Genomic DNA, 21,064 nt, shown 5'->3' on the forward strand with positions numbered 1-21,064 from the left:
ATTATCCCATACTTAACTCAGACCAGACTCCTACATCTTCAGTGTAAAATGTTAAATATACCTTCTCTCCAAAAAAGACCACCTCAATTTGTCAGATTATAACTTTATGCATAAAAAAGTTAAAATTCTGTTAAACTTCCCTAAAATTTGTCTACATAAATGATCCCAAACATCTACACTTTGAAACACTGATTTCCATTCTTTAAAATCTGTGCTTCCCAGGCAGCCTGTCCTCAAACTTTATACACTTAAATAAACTCTCTTTAAGCTAAATTCTGACCCGTTTGGTTATTTCAGGTTGACAGCCTTCTGACAAGATAAAACATGCTCTAGTATATTATCCTGCCAAAAAAAGTGCATAGCCTGAATGCACAGTGTGGCTCCCTGATTAGATCCTGGGGTTTAAAAAAGGACTGTAGGGCAGGGCTTCACACCTGTTGTCCCAGGATTGTGGGAGGCCAAGATGGGTGGATCGCTTGAGCCCAGGAGTTCGAGACCAGCTTGGGTAACATAGTGAGACCCACGTCTTTACCAAAAAAAAAAAAAGTGTGCTCCTGTAGTCCCAGCTACTCAGGAGGGTGAGGGAAGAGAATCGCTTGAGCCCAGCAGTTCAAGGCTGCAGTGAGCTGCGATCGATCGTGCCACTACACTCCAGCCTGTGTGACAGAGACCCCGTCTCAAAAAAGCAAAACAAAACAACAATAACAAAAGGGCTGTAAAGGGCATTATTGGGACAACCGGGGGAAACTGGAGATGCAGAATAGATAACAGCGTTGAACTGACGTGGTCACTGTATTTTGGTAATATAGGAGAAGGTTCTTCTTACAGAGTTGGATACCGAAGTATTTGGGAGGGGGGTATCACGGTATCTGCAGCTAACGGTGGGGACTGAGTGGGGAGAAAAAAGAAAAATACACATATATAAAGAGAGAAAGAGAGACATGAAACGTGGCCACCTGCTCACCCCTGGTGAATCCAGGAATCTGTGTGTTCACTTTACGTTCAACTTGTTTGTATGCTGAACATTTTTCAAAACAAAAAGGTGCAGGTTAAAAATAAAACATGATGTATCTCTGAGGGCCACAGAGACGTGGTAACCAGATCGCTCTGCTCCTAAGTAAGGTCTGTTACCCGAGCTGTTGGGTGTGGGGTCAGCAGACACCTTCAGCTGCCCCCACCTCCAGGTCTGCCTCGCCCCAGGTCATGCCCTCGCAACGTGGCCCGTACGTCCGGCTCGCACTGTGGCTCAGCTTCTTCCTTTGCCCAGTTCTGCTGCTCCCTCCCCTCCCGTCCTAGCACGGGTGTGCCCCCTAATAAGCAGACCACCTGGACTCCATCTCGGGTCACTTTGGCGGTCTCCCAGCAGCGAGACTTCCCTGACATCCATGTGTTTACCTGATCGTTTGCGGAGGATCCTCTTCGCCCCGGGACATAAGCCCTAGGAGCAGTGGCTGTGTCTATTTCGCTCCTTGCGGTGCACCGGCGCCTGAACATACGCTCCATCAATGTGCGTCGCGAGCCGCTGAAGCCCCATTTGCCGAGGAGGAAACTGAGGCACGATCATCCAGGTGATGAGCCTGGCACGTTCATCGCGCGGCCCACGTGGCCTCCCCGCCCCGCCCCACACCCGGCTGGTCCTAGCGGTTCCAGACCAAGCGCGGGAAGCTGCGCTCACTCGCGGGGGCCGGGGAGGGGCGGCGGGGCGGCGGGGCGGGGCCTGGGCCGTCAATCTCGAGTCTGGCCGCTGCCGAGTGGCGGGCGCGGTGGGCCCGGAGTCAGCTCAGGCGTCTCGGCCAATCGCGGGGCGCGGGACCGACGGGCGTCCGGGGTTCGCCTCCGATTGGCGGGCAATCGCTGACGTCATCCGGGGGCGGGCACCCCTGCCCTGCTGGTGACTCCGGCCCCTGGCTAGAGGGTAGGCGGCGAGGAGCAGCGCGAGCCGGCTAAGGGGCGCGTGCGCAGGTGAGGCCAGGGGAAGGTGGTCGCAGGTGAGGGGCCGAGGTGTGCGCAGGTGAGACCAGGGGAAGGTGTGCGCAGTGGGGGACACGTGCCCAGGTGCCCACTCACAGGGCGAGGGTGGGGTCAGGGGCAGGGGGCGTGCGCGCAGGTGGGGACGGGGACCTGCGCGCGCTAGTGGGGACAGGGTCCGGCTCACAGGCTAGGGGCAACTGGGGCTCCGGGAAGGCGGGGCGGAGGCGTGGATAGTCTCCCCTCCCCCACGAGCCGGCCCCTGAGGGATGCTCTGTACCCGCGCGGTCTGGAGCTTCCCCGGGCGAAGGCTGCCTGGCTCCGGGGTCGGCTCCTGGCCCCTCCCCCGTGCCGCGCTCCGCGGCGGCGCTTTCTCCTGCTCCACCTGTTGTTCGCCTCCCTCTTTGTCAGTGCTGAGCCAGGCACAGCAGCTCTGCGATGGGACTGGCTTGTCCGCCGCCCTACCTGACATGCGGCTGTTGAAGCCCTGAGCGCTCACCTTGTGCCTCTTGCTTGACTCCAACTGTGGACCTTGAGCGTCTGCCCTCTCCTGAAATGTTAGCTCCCTGGGGTCTTATTCATCTTTGTGTTCCCTGCAGGACTTTAGCCGGTTGAGAAGGATCAAGCAGGCATTTGGAGCACAGGTGTCTAGAAACTTTTAAGGGACCAGTTCAAGAAGGAAAACTTCCCTTCTGCTGTGAAACTATTTGGCAAGAGTCTAGAGGTAAGTGTGTCTCAGTGTCCTGGATCCTGAGCGCAGGCTATGGCTTCACAGCGTTGAAAGTACAGACAGACTGGTCCACCAGCTCTCGAGTGCCAATGACTGTCTGTGCCTCTTATGAGTAAAGTACAACGTATCAGGGCACCTCCCCTTTGTCTGTTCCCAGCCATCTATTGGGAAGGATGTTACTTAGATATTTATTGCAAAACTCAATGCTTATGACTAAAGAGCTGACTCCTGGGTGACTGAACTCTGTAGTAAGCTAAAAGTACTTCTTAGGTCTTGTTTTAATTCCTTTTGACAACATTCTCCCAGTGGCTTTTTCACACTTTGGTTCTGAGGTTACACATCCTCTGACCCTTTGCAATTTTCTGGTATTTTACATAATTGATAATGTTGGTACCAGGCATTGTCCCCTCGTAGCTTATCCATGACTTGGGGCAGGAAGAATGCCACCCCATTCTGCTTAGCCTTCCTGTAAGGCAAGTGTGCATGTGGGTGGTCTGGATTAACACTAGTCAGTGTGGAAACTAGGGATCGGAGGGAGTGGGGGCACTGAGCTGGTAAGTTTTGGTTGGGAAGAAACTAAACTTGTATCTTACCTTGATGAGAGCCTGTGGGAGAGGAACTGTCTAAAACAAGCTGGCTTGTCCGGGTGGCTGTGATCTTGAGATCAGACTCACTAGCGTGTCAGTTTTTCTCAGAAGCAGTTTTCTTTCATCCACTTTGATTTTACAGATATAAGGAGAGTGACTGGCACTCACCAGGCTCTGTATTCAGTATTTGGGGCCGTAGAGAGACACGGTCTCTTCCCATCAAGAACTCTTCGTCCTGCTTTGTACATCATAGGAACTTCAGAAACTAACTTGTGTAAATTGAATTAAGTGCTGCTACTCCAGTTCTCACACTGCATAAGGAAAATGTCTTTCATAATTGAAAATTTTTAAATGAGTGTAAATGTTTATTAAAGTAGTTCATGCTCACATTTTTTTAAAAATCAGGGTTAAAAGGCTTCCAAAGAAATAGTCTCTACCGCATCCCACATCGACAGTCTTGCTTGCCAGCAGCAAACACTTTTCATTCTTTTAGCTACTTTTGTGTTGTTGTATGTACCTACTTATTTCTAAGTAGTTTGCTTTTAGCAACCCTAACTTTGCAAATTTCCTTCTGCACGTACAATAATCAATAGAGAATACATTGTTATGACAAAGTTACCATTATTCATTGTTGAGCCAAGTAAGATCCTATAATAATGGTTTGATTTCTTCTTTTCCTCCCTTGTATGACTTTTTATTTTTCCTGGAGTTAACAGTTGCCTTGCTTTTTTTTTTTTAATTTGGTAAGGTTTCTATGCATCTATCATTCATATTTTTTTTCTGGATGCTGTAACTGAGCTGTCACACATATCAATAATTTTCCTACACATTCGGATGCAACAAAATTCATCATTTTCATTTCCTCTCTTTCCTAGCCATTCATCTTATACCAATGTGGTCTGGTTTCTGGCTAGTCCTGCTGCATAGCTGTCCTCTTGGGACTTGCCCATGCCCTTTTGTGGACATCACTTCAGCAGCTCTCTTGGGTCTCCAGTTTCCTGGATCCTTTGTTGTTGTCCTTGAGTAATAGTTCTCATAGGAATAGAATTCTAGGTTGCAAAAAAGTTTTCCTCAGAATTTTGAAACTTTTCGTCATTGTCTTCTAGAATCCAGTTTGCTGTTGAGAAATCTAAGGCTACCATGATTTTTACTCCTGGTTTTTCTCTAAAAGCTTTCAAGAGCATCTTTTTAAAAAATCTCTGATATTTTAAAGTTTCACAGTTATGAACTTGTTCTGGAAGTGGGGATGTCACTGCTTCCTCCAAATTATAACCATGTAGAGCAGCTGTGGGTACCTAGAGACATTCTTTGTTCTCTCCGCCTTTTTTTGTAGGGTGATTATTGAGGGCCTCATATGGGCCGCTGTTCTAGGCCCTGGTAGTAGAACAATGAGGAGGACACACAATTCCTGCCCTTGGGAAACTTACACTCTAGTGAGGGGAGACAGACAATACACACACACAAATGAATACTTCTAGGCGATGGGGAGAGTTACTAAGAAAATTAAGTACCCAGTGGAGGGCCTTGGCAGGGAACCTGGGGAGCAGCTGCTTCAGATTGGCTGGGAGAGAAGATCTCCCAAGGAGGGGACATTTTACATGAGCCCTGAACAAGGACACCTGCAAATGTGCTCTAAGCAGAGGAAGTCAGTGCCACGGGCGACTTAGACTGTGTTCAAGGATGAGTGAAGACCCCTGTGTTCCTGGAGCCAAGGAGAATAGGAGAGAGTGGTATGTAGGAGGGAGGTGGGAGCCAATTTGTGCTGTAAGAGGGAGGGGCATTCTGCCATGTTTGGAGAATGAACTGAGACTAGCAGGAGCAGCCGTAGGAAGGTCAGGTGGGAGGTGATTGCAGGGTCCAGAGGAGAGAGTCTAAGACAAGATGATCTCTTCCCTGCATGGAATCTGCTGTCAGGGACAAGGTACCGGGAAGGTGTGCACAGGAGGCCAGCCCTGCCAGGCCCAGGAGCAGTGGTGGATGCAACAGGGAAAGGTGGTGTCTGTTATTTGAGGGACAATGTTAGCAAGGTTCTCCTTCTTGCAGGGCCCAATGGCTGCAAAATCGCAACCCAACGTTCCCAAAGCCAAGAGTGTAGACAGCGTCACCAATGACAGAACTGCATCTCAAGGGCAGTGGGGCCGTGCCTGGTAAGGATCTTGCCTGTTCTCCCAGCTAGAAAGTAAAGTGGGGTCTCAGAGCTTTCCAGCCTTTGGAATTGTATGGACCCAAAGGAATGAAACACCTATTTAAAAGAAAAAAATTTTTTTTTTTTTTTGTCAAGACTAATGAAAGGTAAGCAGTTTCCCACTTTATAAAGTAAGGAATTAGAAAAAGAAACTAGAAATCATGGCCGGTCCACAATGTGGGAAAAAAGATATGGGCTTAAAGAGCAGCTGGGGCCTTCTCACCACCCTGGAGTATGACCTGTTGTCACAGCTCCCATTTTTCCATGGAGCCGTGGGGACTTCCTGTGGGGCGAGTGTCCTCTCCGGCCTGGAACTGGGGAAATGACTGGCCTTGGTGGTTGTGAAAAACCTACCTGCACTCATGTTCTGAGCTCTGGGCCTTCCGTGGGGGCCCCAGATTGTGCTGCCAGTTAATCAACCACAGTAAAGCAGGCGTGCTGAGTGGCTTCCTTGCCCACAAGGAGGGCCTGTGCTAGGAGCTGATGCCCTCTCTCATGGGGTGCTGGTGGGTTTGAGCAACAGGTCCTCCACACAAGAGCCTGTTAGGGTCCTGGTGGGGCCCGGGGCGGATGGGCCCCCGTGTGACTGCCTGCATCCGTCCTCGCAGGGAGGTGGACTGGTTTTCACTGGGGAGCATCATCTTCCTACTGCTGTGCGCGCCCTTCATCGTCTACTACTTCATCATGGCGTGTGACCAGTACAGCTGCGCCCTGACCGGCCCCGTGGTGGACATCGCCACCGGGCGTGCTCGGCTGTCAGACATCTGGGCCAAGACTCCACCTATAACGAGGAAAGCCGCCCAGCTCTATACCTTGTGGGTCACCTTCCAGGTCAGCAGCCCCTGCCCTGGGGTCGGGGCACAGCAGGTGGGGAGTGTGCCCTCCTGCTGGGGTAGTCCTTCCATTTGTCTGGGACATGGGATCCTGACTCAGGTTGACATCTGGGTTCCCGGGACCCAGCAGGGCATTCCTTGGTGTGTTCAGATTCATCCTCAGATGTCAGGCAGAAGGCACCTGTCACATCAGTGTTCAATGCACCTTCATGGCCTGCCTGCCTGCAGTTGCTGGGCACGCCCAGCTCTGGAGAGACAAGCTGAGGATAGGAGCAAAACCTGGTGGGAGGGCAGGGCCAGCCCGGGGAAGCCCCATAGTCGGCAGGAGTCATGCCTTGGACCAGGCCTGGAAAGGAGCATCTCAGTCCCCAAAGGGACGCTCTCAGTCATGAGATGCCACTCACGAGGCAGGGCTGTGTTTCCCCACAGGCAGTCAAGATCCAGGATGTTCTCAGCTCTGTGGTGTCCCCACCGGCTTCCCGGTCCAGAGGGAGTTCCGGGAAGGGGTTGTTGTAAACCTGGCACACACAGGGGTGGTGCTGATTGCCTGAACCCAGGAAAAGGTTTCCAGGGAAACGGTGCTAGAAAGAGACAGGCCTGGGTTTTCCTTCCCTGCGAGGGAGGAAGGCTCAGATCCTGATTAGCTGTTTCTCCGCAGGGTCCAAGCTTTTGGGCTCCAGAATACTTCTCAGTTCCGATCTCTTGGTCCCTTTGAGTGAACAGGGGCAGTGTGAATCACAAATAGACACAAAGCAGGAACCCACCTGTCCATCAGTAGATGAATAGACACACAAAACAGAACACTGTGCCCACTGTGGGACACTATTTGGCAGTGGAAGGGAATGAAGCTCTGATGCCACTAGGCGGATGACCCTTGAAGACACCACTGAGCGAGAGAAGCCAGTCACAGAGGCCGCATACCGTGCGGTTCCATTTATATGCAATGCCCAGCACAGGCAGATCCACAGAGGCAGAAAGCTCAGTGGCAGCCAGGGGCGGCAGGGCCAGGGAACTCAGAGTGACCGTGGATGGGAACAACATTTTCTTTTATGGTGATGAAAAGTTCTGGAATTAGCAGTGACGGGTGTACAACCAGTGATGTAAATGTGCTGACTGCCACTGAATTGTGCACTTTAAAAAGGTGAATTTTAGCCGGGTGTGGTGGTGCACACCTATAATCCTGGCTGCTTGGGAGGCTGAGGTGGAAGGATCACTTGAGCTCAGGAGGTCAGCGCTGCAGTGAGCTATGACTGCACCACTGCACTCCAGCCTGGGTGGTGGGGCAAGACGTCATCTCAAAAAATAGATTTATGTATCAAAAAAAGGTGAATTTTGTGGGATTCTCCATTTTTAAAGGTGACTGGGAGGGACCTGTGCCCTCTCCTGAGGCGCGAATGGAGCCCTGGGGGAGAACGCGTTGGCACTTTCCCTGGTTGATGAGTTTATTGTCTCAGGACCCTCTTCAAAACCGGCAGCCCAGCAGTGTGAGCTTCCAGGAGCCATAAGTGCTTTGGGAAGAAAAAGGCTATGATTGTGATTCTCATGTTCCTGCTATGCATCCCCCTTTGCAGGTGCCCTCCAGGTGGGGGTGATCAGGCTGCTTGTGTGTTTCAGGTGCTTCTGTACACGTCTCTCCCTGACTTCTGCCATAAGTTTCTACCCGGCTACGTAGGAGGCATCCAGGAGGGGGCCGTGACCCCTGCAGGTAGCTCCCTCCCCTTCACCCTCCCCAGGCTCCCGTTCCTGGCCCTTCCTCTCAGGGACCTGTCCTTCCCCACACTGCTTCATCCCTAAGACTTGTCACAGGATAGAAATCCGTTTTGCTTGGATTTTTCACAGCATCCGTCCTCAAAACCATTGAGGGCAGCTGGGGCCATCCCACACCCAGGTTAGAAATCACTTTCCTGGGTAAGGAGGGAATGGATGGGTCCAGCTTCTTCCCAGCCCCATAGCAGGGGATGCACTGGGCCCATGGAGCTTCCTGCAGACACCACCGTGCCTTCCTCTGGGCTGTCCATGGGAGACCTTGTCTGTTCATTCCTCGCCATCATTGAGAACCATGAGGAGCCTGGCTTCATGCCTCACACGTGGGTGCAGACTGGAACCTCACCCCAACTCTGCCCTGAGAGACTCCCTGTTTTTGGGGTGGGGGGTGGGCTGAGGCGCTCCCCAACAATTACAGATGGGACCAGGGACACCACAGGGGCATCCTCACTTGCTTCTGCCCCTCTGCCCTGACCTCCCTGTCAGACTGCGCACCTGTCACTCAGCCTATGGCCAGTTAGCAAGATGCAGAACCAAAGGATGGACTCAGCCTCCTCTCCCTCTTCCCAGGAATTAGGAGGAGCAGGCAGTTCCTTGGCCAAGGGTGTAGGAGCCTCAGAGATGGTGCCTGGGGCCCCGGACGAGGGTCTGCAGCAGCAGTGGCCCAGAAAGTGACCAGAGCCCCCGCCAGGCACACTTCAGCCCAGCCAAGCTCCTCACTACAGGCTGGGAAAGCACCTTGATTTCTGAATCCTTCGTCTGCAGGGGTTGTGAACAAGTATCAGATCAACGGCCTGCAAGCCTGGCTCCTCACACATCTGCTCTGGTTTGCAAACGCTCATCTCCTGTCCTGGTTCTCGCCCACCATCATCTTCGACAACTGGATCCCATTGCTGTGGTGCGCCAACATCCTTGGCTATGCCGTCTCCACCTTCGCCATGGTCAAGGGCTACTTCTTCCCCACCAGCGCCAGAGACTGGTACGTTCTTAGCAGCGGGTCCAGCCTGATGTGGAAAGTGGAAACTTCCACCCCTGGCCTTTCTTGCTGCCTGGGGCAGGTAGTTGTAAAGCCCTGAGCACTGAGAATCCATGGAAGAGGAGGAGGGGATGGAACTTGCTTCACCCTGGGGAACATCCTTTCTGAATGTTTGCTGGCTTCTCCAGCCTTGGCAAGAATGCAGCTGAAGATGGCCAGGTCAGATGTGGTGGCCAAGTCATTGTCTTTAGGGCTGGCGTGGGGGTAGGGAAGTCAGGAAGAACTTCTGGCTTGGGGCACTGGCAGACCATTGCCTCTTTGGATTAGCTAGTGAGGCCCAAAACAAGCTTCGTGAAGAGTCTTGTTGTCCCTGTGGCTTTAATGTAACAGCTTCCCAGGAGAGCCCTGCTGGCTTGTACCCATTCTATGGAAGCCTTGGCTGGACAGCGGTCAGCCAGTCATTTGTCTGTCCACTCACCCATTCACCTGCCCATCTCCCCAGCCACCCACCCATCCACCCGTTCACCTACATATTCACCCATCATCCACCCACTCATCACCCCATCCCATTCACCCACTCACCCATCCATCTACCCATCACCTCATCCCATTCACCCACTCACCCATCCATCTACCCATCAACCCATCCCATTCACCTGCCTACCAATGCATCATCCACCCACCCTCATGCATCCACCTATCCATCACCCACAGCCACCCAGCCATCATCCATCCATCTACCCTCCCATCATCCATTCATCCATCTGCCCATCCACCTACCCATCTAGCCACCCACCCATCCACCTGCCCATCTCCCCATCCATCCACCTACCCACCCAACCGTCCATCATCCGTCTCATCCACCTGCCCATCCACCCTCCACCCCATCTGTCTACCCACCCGTCATCCATTTGTCCATCCACCTACCCACCCACCTACACATCTAGCCACCCACCCATCCACCTGCCCGTCATCCATCCACCTACTCATCCATCCACTCTATCAGGGCCTGTAATGGCGTGTGCTGAAGGGAAGGGATGCATTCATCCCATCCAGGTCAACCTCCTGCCTGAGCAATGTCCACAGCTCCTGACCGGCCTCCCTTACCATCTCAGGCCCTCCTAGCTGGCTCCCTCCGGTTCCCTGGGTGACGCTTCTGAACACACCTGATCCCTGCCACCCTGCACCCTAGCTCAACCCTGCCTATCATTTATCCATCCCCCTGCTCCTCTCCCCATCTCATTCATCCATCCTTCCACCCACTCACCCTCTTATCTGTCCATCCATCCATCCATCCATCCATCCATCCATCCATCCATCATAAACCAATGTTTGGTGGGATTCTCTTGTGGACACTTGTAGGCAGTGGGACTCACAGTTCAGTTTGGGGGATCCAAAAAACCCAGTGTGGTTTACACCTAGGCTTTTGGGAAGTGTTTCTGGAGGATGACGCTTTGTAGCTTGTGTGTTACCAGATAATGAGCCTGGCCTTCAATGTCTCCTTTAGATCATCCTTGTCACCTTTCATGTCAATGGCTGTGGACTTTGTGTGTTTTGCTTTTTGCTACTTACCCTACCTGAGGGAACTGGACATGAAAATAGGATTTTCTAGTTAACACAGAAATTGCTGTGTGTCCGCAGCCAGCTAGACCGAGCCAGGGTCTCCACAGGGGTTATCTCAGCTGATGCTCTGGCCCTCCAGGGATTGGGGGATTCAGGTAACTGGTCAAAGAACTTGTCCTGCACATGCTGGAAGCCGGGCCCAGGGTGCGTTTGTCATTCTCTACGCTGGCGTGATTTATAATGTCACTCACCCATGAGGGCCCATATGCCCCGAGTCTACTTCAAACCACGTGCTTGGGCCCCAGAACGTAATCTCAGTGCAGTTGAGCCAGTTCTTCGGCTCACCTGTGCCATGCATCAAGGGCATCTGGAGAAGGGTAGAGAGAAACCCAGGTACCAGCCCAGGGCCAGTCTCCCATCCTCCCGGGCACGGAGCAGGTGCCCAGGGGCTTCTGCCAAGGATGCCTCTGCTGAGCAGCAGCTGAACACAAAGGAGAATGAATGAGGGTGCCAGGAACCAGCCAACTGAAGCATTCCAGCCGTGGGGGTCCTGACGGCTCATGGCCAGCCTCTGCCCGTGCCGTCTCACGTTACCCTTTAGGACCCTGGACCAGTGCTGGGCTCCCACTAAGCGAGGTGGCCCCATCTTCCACTAAATGTATCTTTTATTTATATTTTCAAGCAAATTCACAGGCAATTTCTTTTACAACTACATGATGGGCGTCGAGTTTAACCCTCGGATCGGGAAGTGGTTTGACTTCAAGCTGTTCTTCAACGGGCGCCCCGGGATCGTCGCCTGGACGCTCATCAACCTGTCCTTCGCAGCAAAGCAGCGGGAGCTCCACGGCCACGTGACCAACGCCATGGTCCTGGTCAACGTCCTGCAGGTGCCTGTCATGGCTGGAGAGGGTGGAACGCCGATACCGGCGGGCTCTGGGGAAACCCAAGAGCCGGAGCGTGTTTCCATGACCTTAATCTACCGCTTGTAAAAGAGAGTCAGCCGCCCTCCCCAGGTGTCACCAGGAAGCGGCCGGAGAGCATGTGGTGAAGGAAGCCATCCTTGGGTGCCTGTCTCTGCCAGCCCTGGGAGGGGAGGAGGCAGGTTCTACGCAGCCAGGCATGGTCCGGGAAGGTCTCCCTTGGGGATTACACCAGGGTAGACTATGGTGGTGCGTGGGAGTTAACCTGGTAGAGTGGAGGCAAGATGGCGTGCTCCAGGCACCCCCTGTAGGGAGAGAGGGTGGCAAGTCTGGGACACTCAGGAACGTCCCGCATCCTGTGCAGACAGCGTTCAGGAGCTCGGAGGCAGGTGAGGCTGGAGGCCTTATGGAAGTCGTCGTCTTTATCTTAAAAGCAGCAAGACCGGGAAAGTGTGTGCTGAGCTGGGGTGCAGGGTGGCAGGGATCAGGTGTGTTCAGAAGCGTCACCCAGCGAGCCGGTGGGAGCTGGCTAGGAGGGCCCGAGAGGGTGAAGGAGGCCGGTCAGGAGCTGCTGACATTGCTCAGGCAGGAGGTTGACCTGGTTGGGATGAACGTATCCCTTTCCCTCGGCATGCGCCAGTGCAGGCCCTGAGAACCTGGGCTGGAAGAGACGCCAGGGCCATGGGCTTGGGTGGCTCTGAGGACAAGGACACCCTTACCCCTGCCCATGTGCCAGGCAGGAAAAGCCCCAGCTGCACAGTGAGGAAGCTGCTGAGCCGCTCCCCAAGCGCCCCCTCCTGCGTCCGCGCCGAGTGTGATTTCCCCGAGGCCCGTCTGGGCCCCAGGAGGGCCGGGGACAGTCAGTGGCTGCTTCCGTCTTGCAGGCCATCTACGTGATTGACTTCTTCTGGAACGAAACCTGGTACCTGAAGACCATTGACATCTGCCATGACCATTTCGGGTGGTACCTGGGCTGGGGCGACTGTGTCTGGCTGCCTTACCTTTACACGCTGCAGGTGAGGAGGTGGGCAGGGCCGGGGCCGGCCCAGCGGGGCATTTGGCAGACACATGCTAAGCTTTCTCCTTGCAGAAGCATCTGTCCTTGGGGGCGCCAAAGCTGCTTTCTGTTTCTAGGAAGAAGGGAAGGCCTCATGTATTAGCTAGCTTGGCCGCCTTGGGCCACCAGCCAGGGAGGTGACCTTGAGCATGTCCCCAACATCTGCAAAGTAGGGCAGATGCCGGCTTAGGGCTTAGGGCTAGATGGGGCAGTTGAGGTGGAGTTGGATCAGTGCGGGTGCTGGCAGCAGGTGTCCTCTTTATTCCTGCCTCCTAGGATGTGCTGGGCACTGGGGCAGGGCTGCCCTGGGAGTTCCAAGACAGTGGGGGACAGCGAGCGGCCTTGTCATTGGCATCAAGCCCCCCACTTCCCTCCCAGCTCAACGAGAGCAGCCCTGCTCTGATTTGGGGGAAATGCTGGGCTCCCAGGTAAGGGATACCAGGTGGCATCTGGTCCCGCATCCTATGCAGGATGCCATCTGCCCATTTCAAGAGCAAGGAGCCCCCTGGGGACAGAAATAACTCACACCAGGGCACTTGCTCAGCAGCACGGTGGGGTGGCCTGCCCCAGGAGGCTGTGCACAAGTGAAGAGAACCAACGTGGAGAGGCTGTCACCTGTTCAGGATGTGACAGGCCCAGCCTCACCCGTGACAGCCAGTCCTGTGGGATGGAGGTGTGGGTGTCCTGGAGAAGTGTCCTGGAGACGCTCACAGCAGAGAGGGCCAGTACCAGGTGGAGGGTGCAGAGCCCCAGCTGGCCCCACGCTCACACCAGGTCCTTGGAGCCTCCGCATGGCCCACCCGGCCCCATTTCTCCACATGGCTGGCTGCAGGCCTGCTGGTTCCCTGGTTTTATAAACTCCGTTTTCTAGGGATGTGAAAACGTAGCAATAGGTCCCACTATATAATAGTTCTTACTTGCTTTAGCCTCTGTATGTGTCTTGAGATGGATGTACATTTTTTATACTACATTTGTATTAGTCTTCTCCGGAGAAACAGAATCAATGGAAGGGTGGAGGGTATACGTGTAAGAAAGAGATGTATTTTTCAACTCATGTGATTGAAGGGTGGCTTCAGGGCAGCCTGGAGGCCCAGGGAAGAGTTGATGCTACGCTTAAATAGAAGGCCACTTTTTTTTTTTTTGAAACGGAGTCTTGTTCTGTCACCCAGGCTAGAGTGCAGTGGTGTGATCTTGGCTCACTGCAACCTCCACCTCCTGGGTTCAAGCGATTCTTCTGCCTCAGCCTCCCAAGTAGTTGGGATTACAGGTGCACGCCACCATGCGCGGCTAATTTTTGTATTTTTAGTAGAGATGGGGTTTTACCACGTTAGTCAGGCTGGTCTCAAACTCCTGACCTTGTGATCCGCCTGCCTCAGCCTCCCAAAGTGCTGGGATTACAGGCATGAGCCACTGTGTGTGGCCAGAGTGAGCCACTGTGCATGGTCAGAAGGCCACTTTTTAGCAGATTCCCTCTTCTTTGGGGAAGGTGGGTCTTCTGTCTCTTAAGGCCTTCAACTGACTGGATGAGGCCCACCCCCATTGTGAAGGGTCATCCGCTCTGCCTGGTCGACTGATTCGTGAATCTCATCTGAAAAATGCCTTTACAACCAGACTAGTGTTTGATGAAATATCTGGGAACAGTGGCCTGGCCAAGTGGACACATTAAATTGACCATCACAATATTAAATTCAGATTATATTTTTAATACTGTTACATGTTTGATATTTATACTATATGTCATATATAGGGGGTGTATACACACACACATACACACATAGACAGGTAGAATGCGGGTGGAGTTACTCATTTAATACCCACAATAGCCCTCGAGGTAAGTGCTTTTATTCACAGAAGAGAACACTGAGGCAAGGCGTGTCAGAGGCAGAGCTGCGGTTCGACCCCAGGCCCACCGGGCCCCCGAGCCCACACTCCTGTCCTCTCCCTGGGCAAAGCACCGCTTGACCCCTTCCCCCTCGTCCCCCAGGGTCTGTACTTGGTGTACCACCCCGTACAGCTGTCCACCCCGCATGCCGTGGGCGTCCTGCTGCTGGGCCTGGTGGGTTACTACATCTTCCGGGTGGCCAACCACCAGAAGGACCTCTTCCGCCGCACGGATGGGCGCTGCCTCATCTGGGGCAAGAAGCCAAAGGTCATCGAGTGCTCCTACACGTCCGCAGACGGGCAGAGGCACCACAGCAAGCTGCTGGTGTCAGGCTTCTGGGGCGTGGCCCGCCACTTCAACTACGTCGGCGACCTGATGGGCAGCCTGGCCTACTGCCTGGCCTGCGGCGGCGGCCACCTGCTGCCCTACTTCTACATCATCTACATGGCCATCCTGCTGACCCATCGCTGCCTCCGGGATGAGCACCGCTGCGCCAGCAAGTACGGCCGGGACTGGGAGCGTTACACCGCCGCGGTGCCTTACCGCCTGCTGCCTGGAATCTTCTAAGGGAGCGCCCGAGGGAGAAGCCCTGCAGGGCTGTCAAGAGCATGTTCTGCCAGGTCTGTGGGGGCTGGCATCCCAGCTGCAACTGTAGGAGCCTCAGTTTCCTCATCTGTAAACTGGAGAGAGCCCGGCACTTGGCAGGTGTGCAGTACATAATAACGCTCTGTTCCTTGCTGTTGCCTTCAAGGGAATTCTGAGTGTCCACCACTGCCATATTGCCAGCACAGACGGGTTTTCCCTTATCAGTGTCTCTAGGGCAGGAGGATTACCCGGTCACCTTTACTAGTCCTTTGGAGACAATTTACCTGTATTAGGAGCCCAGGCCACGCTACACTCTGCCCACACTGGTGTCTGCTGCTGAGCAGGTCTTCCCATGCCCTGTCATTAGGCTGCATTTATTCTTGCTAAATAAAAGTGGGAGTGGGGTGTGTGGGTTATCCATGTATCGCCTTTCAGCTGCAGATCCCCCCTCCCCTGCCTGCTCTGCAGTCGTGGGCGGGGCCTGTGCTGTGTTTCTCCTTGGTGGCGTGCATGGTGTTGAACTGGGGCGCTGGGGAGAAAGGGGCTTTCATGTCGTTTCCTTCTTGCTCCTGCTGCACAGCTGCCAGGGGTGCTCGGCAGACATCCAGGGGCGCTCTGCCTGGAGTGTGCAGACCTCAGAGAGGTCCCAGCACCGACTGTGGCCTTTCGGGTGTCGGCGAGTGGGCTCTGCTCCCCGATTCCCTGTGAACGCCCACCTTCTCGAGAGAATTTTCTGCTTGCCCGGTGACTCTGCGCGGACTCTGGCTTGAGCAACTCGGGGAACTTCACCCTCGGGGGCCTCCCACGCCTTCTCCAGCAAGGAGGTCTCAGTCCCGGCCTTGGCAGGGCACCTCCTTTTCTGTGCTTTGTTACCTGGGGCATTCTCCCTCATCCCTACGGTGTTGTGTAAAGCTCTTTTTAAACTTTATCCTCTGAGTAGAGTTCATCTTTATATTAAACTTTCCCTGTTCGAATAAATGGCTGTGTGGTGTCTGACTCGTGAATGGGCCTGACCGCAGGTCTGACTGGTATATGCGGGCTCTGTTTCCAGTATGAGAAGGGGTGTCCGAGAGAGACGCTTGGGTGCAGCATCAAAGCGTTGGGTGCCCATGGGTGCATGGCGCCACCCTGCCCCTCTCCCTCCCACGTCAGCCCTTTGCTGGGGCTGTTTTCAGGTTGGATGTGGAGAGTGTTCCGTTCCCCAGGGAGATGAAACCAGGCTTGGCCCCCTGTCCCCAGCAAGTGAACGGAGAAGCCAGAAAGAACGTGCCAGGTTTGTCTTGCACCTGGAGAAACAAGAGGGTTTCACACAGGCAGCCCAGTGCCCACGCCGGGGCAGAGGGCCAAGCTCAGAGTGGTTTCATTGCTTCTCATGAGAACTGGTCCCACAGCCAGGCGGCCTCCCAGACAGCCTGGAGGGTATCGGAACTGTGACCTGGGCTGACTGCGGAGCCCCGGTGTTGGTGCACCGGGCCCCACTGCTACCTGTTTGAGGATATGGGCCTCAGGGGTCCCGGGCGTCTGTGCTGGACACATACCATGAGAGTGACTCAAATGCCGGGGAGATGGGAGCACACTGCCCCGTGTGGCTCTGAGCGGAGTAGACCCTGCCTTTTTTCCCCAGACATTGAGTAAATTCATTTCACGGAGGCTGGGGTGTGGTCGCTGTGAGCTCAGATTTGGGCTTCCTTGCCCGCGTTGGAATCCTGGCCCCAGCATTTAAAAGCTGCATGACCTTGAGCGGACCTACCCTCTCTGTGTCTCAGCTTCCTCTTTTGAAAGATGAGGGTCATTATTATCTTCCTGCCTTGATGTGAGAAGGGCTTCCCAGGCCAGTTTGGTGGGAGAGCTCTCGGTTCAGATGTGGACCTGCCTGTCTCAATCGGCCGAGGGTTGCTTTTGGTTTGGTTTCTGTTGGAGCAGCTTTGCGCTGGGCTGCAGGTTCCCCTTCCAGACGCCGTGTGTTTGCACAGTGGGTTCTGCAGATGCAAGGCTGTCGCCCAGGCTCTGTCCCACCAGACACATCTGCCCTCACTCGTCCTCAGATGGAGCCCGCTTCTCTCTGGGCAAGAACAGGGTGACCCAAGAGCTCAGATTAGACAGTGCCAGCCTCTACCATTCTCCAGGTACAGAGTGCATTCTGTTCCCAGTGAGGCCACAGTGCCTGCTCCCTGGGAAGCTGGGCTGGCCTTTGCCCCCTTCCAGAGTGAAGGGCAGCTCAGATCAATTGCCAGGGCCATCTGACCTGTGCTGTACAGGGCATGGCACTGCCCTCTGATAAGGGGCAGGCATCTGGTACCCCAGGACAGGGTCAGTGCAGGAATCCAGTGGGCACATTCAGCGAGGCTGTTTTCCTTTGAGTAGATTCAGTCCTGACACACCCCACCCTCCCCCACCTCAGCCTTGGAAAGCGAGGGGAGGCCTTTGTCAGAAACCACCCTGCTTGCTGTTGGCTCCAGCAGATCTGCTTTCTGGTCCCTGTTTAACAATCTTAACAAACTCAGCACATATCTCTGTCCTGGGAGGAGCTGGGCACTGCGGGCACTGTCTTTGATGGCAGAGCTGACTTCTTGGGAAACTGAGGCCTGGGGTTTGAAGCAACTCACCCCAAATGACAGAAGTAGCAACTGGTAGAGGCCAAATTTAAACCTCAGGTGGAGACGTAAAGGGGCAGTGTAGGTCACAGTGTACAAAGTTTGGGTTAGACAGGAGGGTAAGTTTCTGCAATCTGTGGCACAGCATGGTGAGTGACCATAGTTAGGAATGTGTTATATATTTCAAAATTGCTAAGAATAAACTTTCAGGGTTCTCCCCACACCCACAAAAACACACAGGTGGTTAATTAGCTTGATTGACTCATTCTACAATTTACACAGGTATCAAAACATCACATTGTACCTCATACATATAAGCAATTATTGTCAATTGATAATACCATTAAAAAATAGAAATGACCAATGAAGATCTGAAAAGCTGTTCAATTTCCCTAGCAATTAGAGAGAGGAAAATTCACATCATGTGATCCTTTGGCAAACTTTATCACATTGGCAAACTTTATCGCAACAGTAGCTCCCGGCATCACCGAGGTCAACAAGAAGCCAGTGTTCTCCTAAACAGCACGTAGGAGTTCTGTGACCCATTCATTCGGGTCAAGAAATTTACCCTGAAGAAATCAAGGGAGGAGGAATATGTTTCGATAACAATGTTCGTGCAAGTATGGTTGATAATAAAGTTTTCTGCTGGGCGCAGTGGTTCACGCCTGTAATCCCAGCACTTTGGGAGGCCAACGTGGGCCGATCACTTGAGTTTCAGGAGTTTGAAACCATCCTGGGCAACATGGCAAAAACCTATCTCTGTAAAAACAATGAAAACATTAGTTGGGCATGGTGACACATGCTTGTAGTCCCAGCTATTCAGGAGGCCAAGGCGGGAGGATCATCTGAGCCTGGGGAGGTTGAGGCTGTAGCGGGCCGTGATTGTGCCATCACACTCCAGCCTGGGCAACAGAGCAAGACCCTGTCTCAAAAAAAATTAATAAAGTTTTCATATGAAATATACACATAAAAGGATATAGACCAAAACATAAACATTAACGCTATTCATAGCTGCACGGTGGAGGTGATCGTGTTTTTTTTTTTTTCTGTATTTTTGATAAATGTTATTTTTCAGTAACACTTCTGCAGGATTATAGTAGAGATGAGGAAGGCTGCTTGCACCTGGACAGATACGATGCGTTTGTTTTGAATAAACTAGACCTTCCTGCCCTAAGCAGGCCGAGGAGGAGGAGGAGGAGGACTTCTGACCAGGAGGGGTGTTTCCTCGCAGGCACTGGTGCCACTGAGAGCCGCGGACTGGGGTTGGCTTCACCGCGTTGCCTGCAGGGAGGGCTGTTTCCGGAGCAGGAGTCAGCTGTGTGCAATTCGCTTCTGCTCAGAGCTCTGTCTGGAGGACTGTCAGAGGCGGATGTCAGTGATAGCGACAGGAGGCAGCCAAATGCCCAGCAGACAGAGGCGGGTTCCCGGTGAAGCCCCACCTCCAAACCGAAGACAGTTTAAAGCCTGAAAGCCAAGTTATCCTTGGACCGGACTGAGAAGTTGTCTTGCTGTTTGGTGTACTTGCCTCTGATGGATCCCCACCCTTCACCTGTTTTACATATACCTACCCTTTCCTAATTGGTTTTCTACACTGTCGTGTCCACCTTGGAGTGGCATCTTTGCTTTAACCATTTTTGTTTGTTTGTTTGTTTGTTTGTTGTTGAGACAGTCTTGCTCTATCACCCAGACTGGAGTGCAGTGGTGCAATCTCAGCTCACTGCAACCTCCGCCTCCTGGGTTCAAATGATTTTCCTGCCTCAGCCTCCCGTGTAGCTGGGATTACAGGTGCCCGCCACCATGCCCAGCTAATTTTTGTATTTTTAGTAGAGACTGGGTTTCTCCATGTTGGTCAGGCTGGTCTTGAACTCCTAACCTCAGGTGATCTGCCCACCTTGGCCTCCCGAAGTGCTGGGATTATAGGCGTGAGCCACCACGCCCAGTCTAGTTTTAATCTTTTTTTTGCATACTCACAAACCAATCAGCATGCACTCCCCATCCTGTGCCTATAAAGACTCCAGACTCAGACAGTAGAGGGGAGAGGGCCTGACTTTGGGGAAGATGACCTGCCCCTCCTGGCCCCCCTCCAGCTCCCCTTTCCACTGAGAGCTGTTTTCGTTGCTCAATAAAATTCTCAGCCGTCACCATCCTTCAATTGTCCATGTGACTTCATTCTTCCTGGACGCTGGGCAAGAGTGGCACCCACCTAGTGTGAGTACCCAGAAAGGCTGTCACACTGGCCCTTTGCCCTTGCCAGTGGAGGGCAGCCACACCATGTGACAAGGCAGGGGGACAAGTGAGCTGCTAACACACCTCCATCCACAAACGGCAGAACTAAAGGGGCACTGTAACGCTGCCTCTGGGGCTTTGGGGTCACAGGCACCCTCACCTGGGTGCTGCAACACGCCTAGTCTGGCCTCAGGTCCTGCATGGAGCCTGCTCCTGTGTCTGCACCCGGAGTGTCCGGCCAGATCCCGCACTCACTCGCTCACGTGCTCCCTCCTGCAAGGGGTTGAGCACAGAGAGCTGAGTAGACGAGGCACCCCTTCTGTGAGTCCCATGAAAGGACCAAGAAAAACCTTGCATTATTAGGAGAGGGAATGCCAGGCCATAGCCTGGCCAGATTTTCTGGTCAAGAGGCCTCAAGTCCATGCAGACTTGAGGTCTAAATCCCCTCTGTGTGTTTTTTTCATCAGGATGGGCAGATTATTCTCCCTGAGTGCCTCCTCAGTTCACCAATCCGCTCTTGCCCCTTTACCAAACCTTGGTCTCCAAATCTCTTAGGAAATCTGGATGTTACCTGGGAAAACCAAGACCGCAGTGACTGGGAGCTGGGGACGGGATGGGTCTGGCTTTTGGAAACTCAATGCCCACATTCAGCAATGACCCACAGACGTGGGCCAGCTCTTTGTTGTCCCAGGAAGTGGGCAGGGGTGGGGGTTTGCACAGGGTCAGCGTTGTCACCTGGACACACAGGGAAGCTGCAAGATGGCTGTTAGCAAGAGGCAAGTACCAGGCAAGCCCACCTGGCTCATAGCTTTAAACAGCTCCACAGCTTGATGACTCCAAGGTTCCATCTCCAGCCATACCTTTGTCCTGAACTCTGCTCATGAGTCCACATGTCCCCTCTGCACCTCACTCAGCATCTGAAAGGTGACTCAACTTCACACCTCAATCAGTCCTGACCTTTCCCCATAAATGTCAGTTGCTCAAACCCAAAACCTGGTATCATCCCTGACTCCCCTCTCTCACCCCACATTCCATCAGAGCATAAGCCTGTGGCCGTGCCTGTAAAATGTCCAGGATCTGACCGCTTTCCATCTACCAGGTGCCCCCGTCCCAGCGTCTCTCAGCCCCCAGCACATGTCTCCCCGCCTCCTGCCCCCTGCCCCCAGTCTGTTCTTGGCTCAACAGCCAGACTAT

The 21,064-nt window shown here is 53.6% G+C and overlaps 1 protein-coding gene across 6 annotated transcripts; it reads left to right on the forward strand.

The window, feature by feature from the left end:
- The first annotated feature begins 1,857 nt into the window (after nt 1–1,857).
- LOC105469742 (7-dehydrocholesterol reductase) lies at nt 1,858–19,790 on the forward strand. 6 transcript variants are annotated; one of them, XM_071074096.1, is made up of 9 exons: nt 1,858–1,962; nt 2,568–2,692; nt 5,329–5,432; nt 6,079–6,301; nt 7,918–8,008; nt 8,833–9,046; nt 11,289–11,493; nt 12,411–12,542; nt 18,876–19,790. In XM_071074096.1, the coding sequence occupies exons 3-9, from the start codon at nt 5,335–5,337 to the stop codon at nt 19,110–19,112; spliced, it is 1,200 nt and encodes a 399-aa protein (XP_070930197.1). In that variant the 5' UTR covers nt 1,858–1,962; nt 2,568–2,692; nt 5,329–5,334; the 3' UTR covers nt 19,113–19,790. The 6 variants fall into 6 exon arrangements, with proteins under 6 accessions (XP_070930197.1, XP_011719541.1, XP_070930198.1 ...); XM_011721239.3 differs by lacking the exon at nt 18,876–19,790 and adding an exon at nt 14,568–16,028; XM_071074097.1 differs by lacking the exon at nt 18,876–19,790 and adding an exon at nt 14,435–14,560.
- Nucleotides 19,791–21,064: the final 1,274 nt, after the last annotated feature.

Source organism: Macaca nemestrina, chromosome 12, assembly GCF_043159975.1.
Source record: "Macaca nemestrina isolate mMacNem1 chromosome 12, mMacNem.hap1, whole genome shotgun sequence".
Lineage (NCBI taxonomy): Eukaryota > Metazoa > Chordata > Mammalia > Primates > Cercopithecidae > Macaca > Macaca nemestrina.

Coding starts and splice junctions, on each gene's coding strand:
- LOC105469742 (XM_011721239.3), top strand. CDS start 5,335: ATGGCTGCAAAATCGCAACCCAACGTTCCCAAAGCCAAGAGTGTAGAC. Junction 5,433..6,078: donor GGGCAGTGGGGCCGTGCCTG/GTAAGGATCTTG, acceptor CCGTCCTCGCAG/GGAGGTGGACTGGTTTTCAC. Junction 11,494..12,410: donor TCCTGGTCAACGTCCTGCAG/GTGCCTGTCATG, acceptor TCCGTCTTGCAG/GCCATCTACGTGATTGACTT.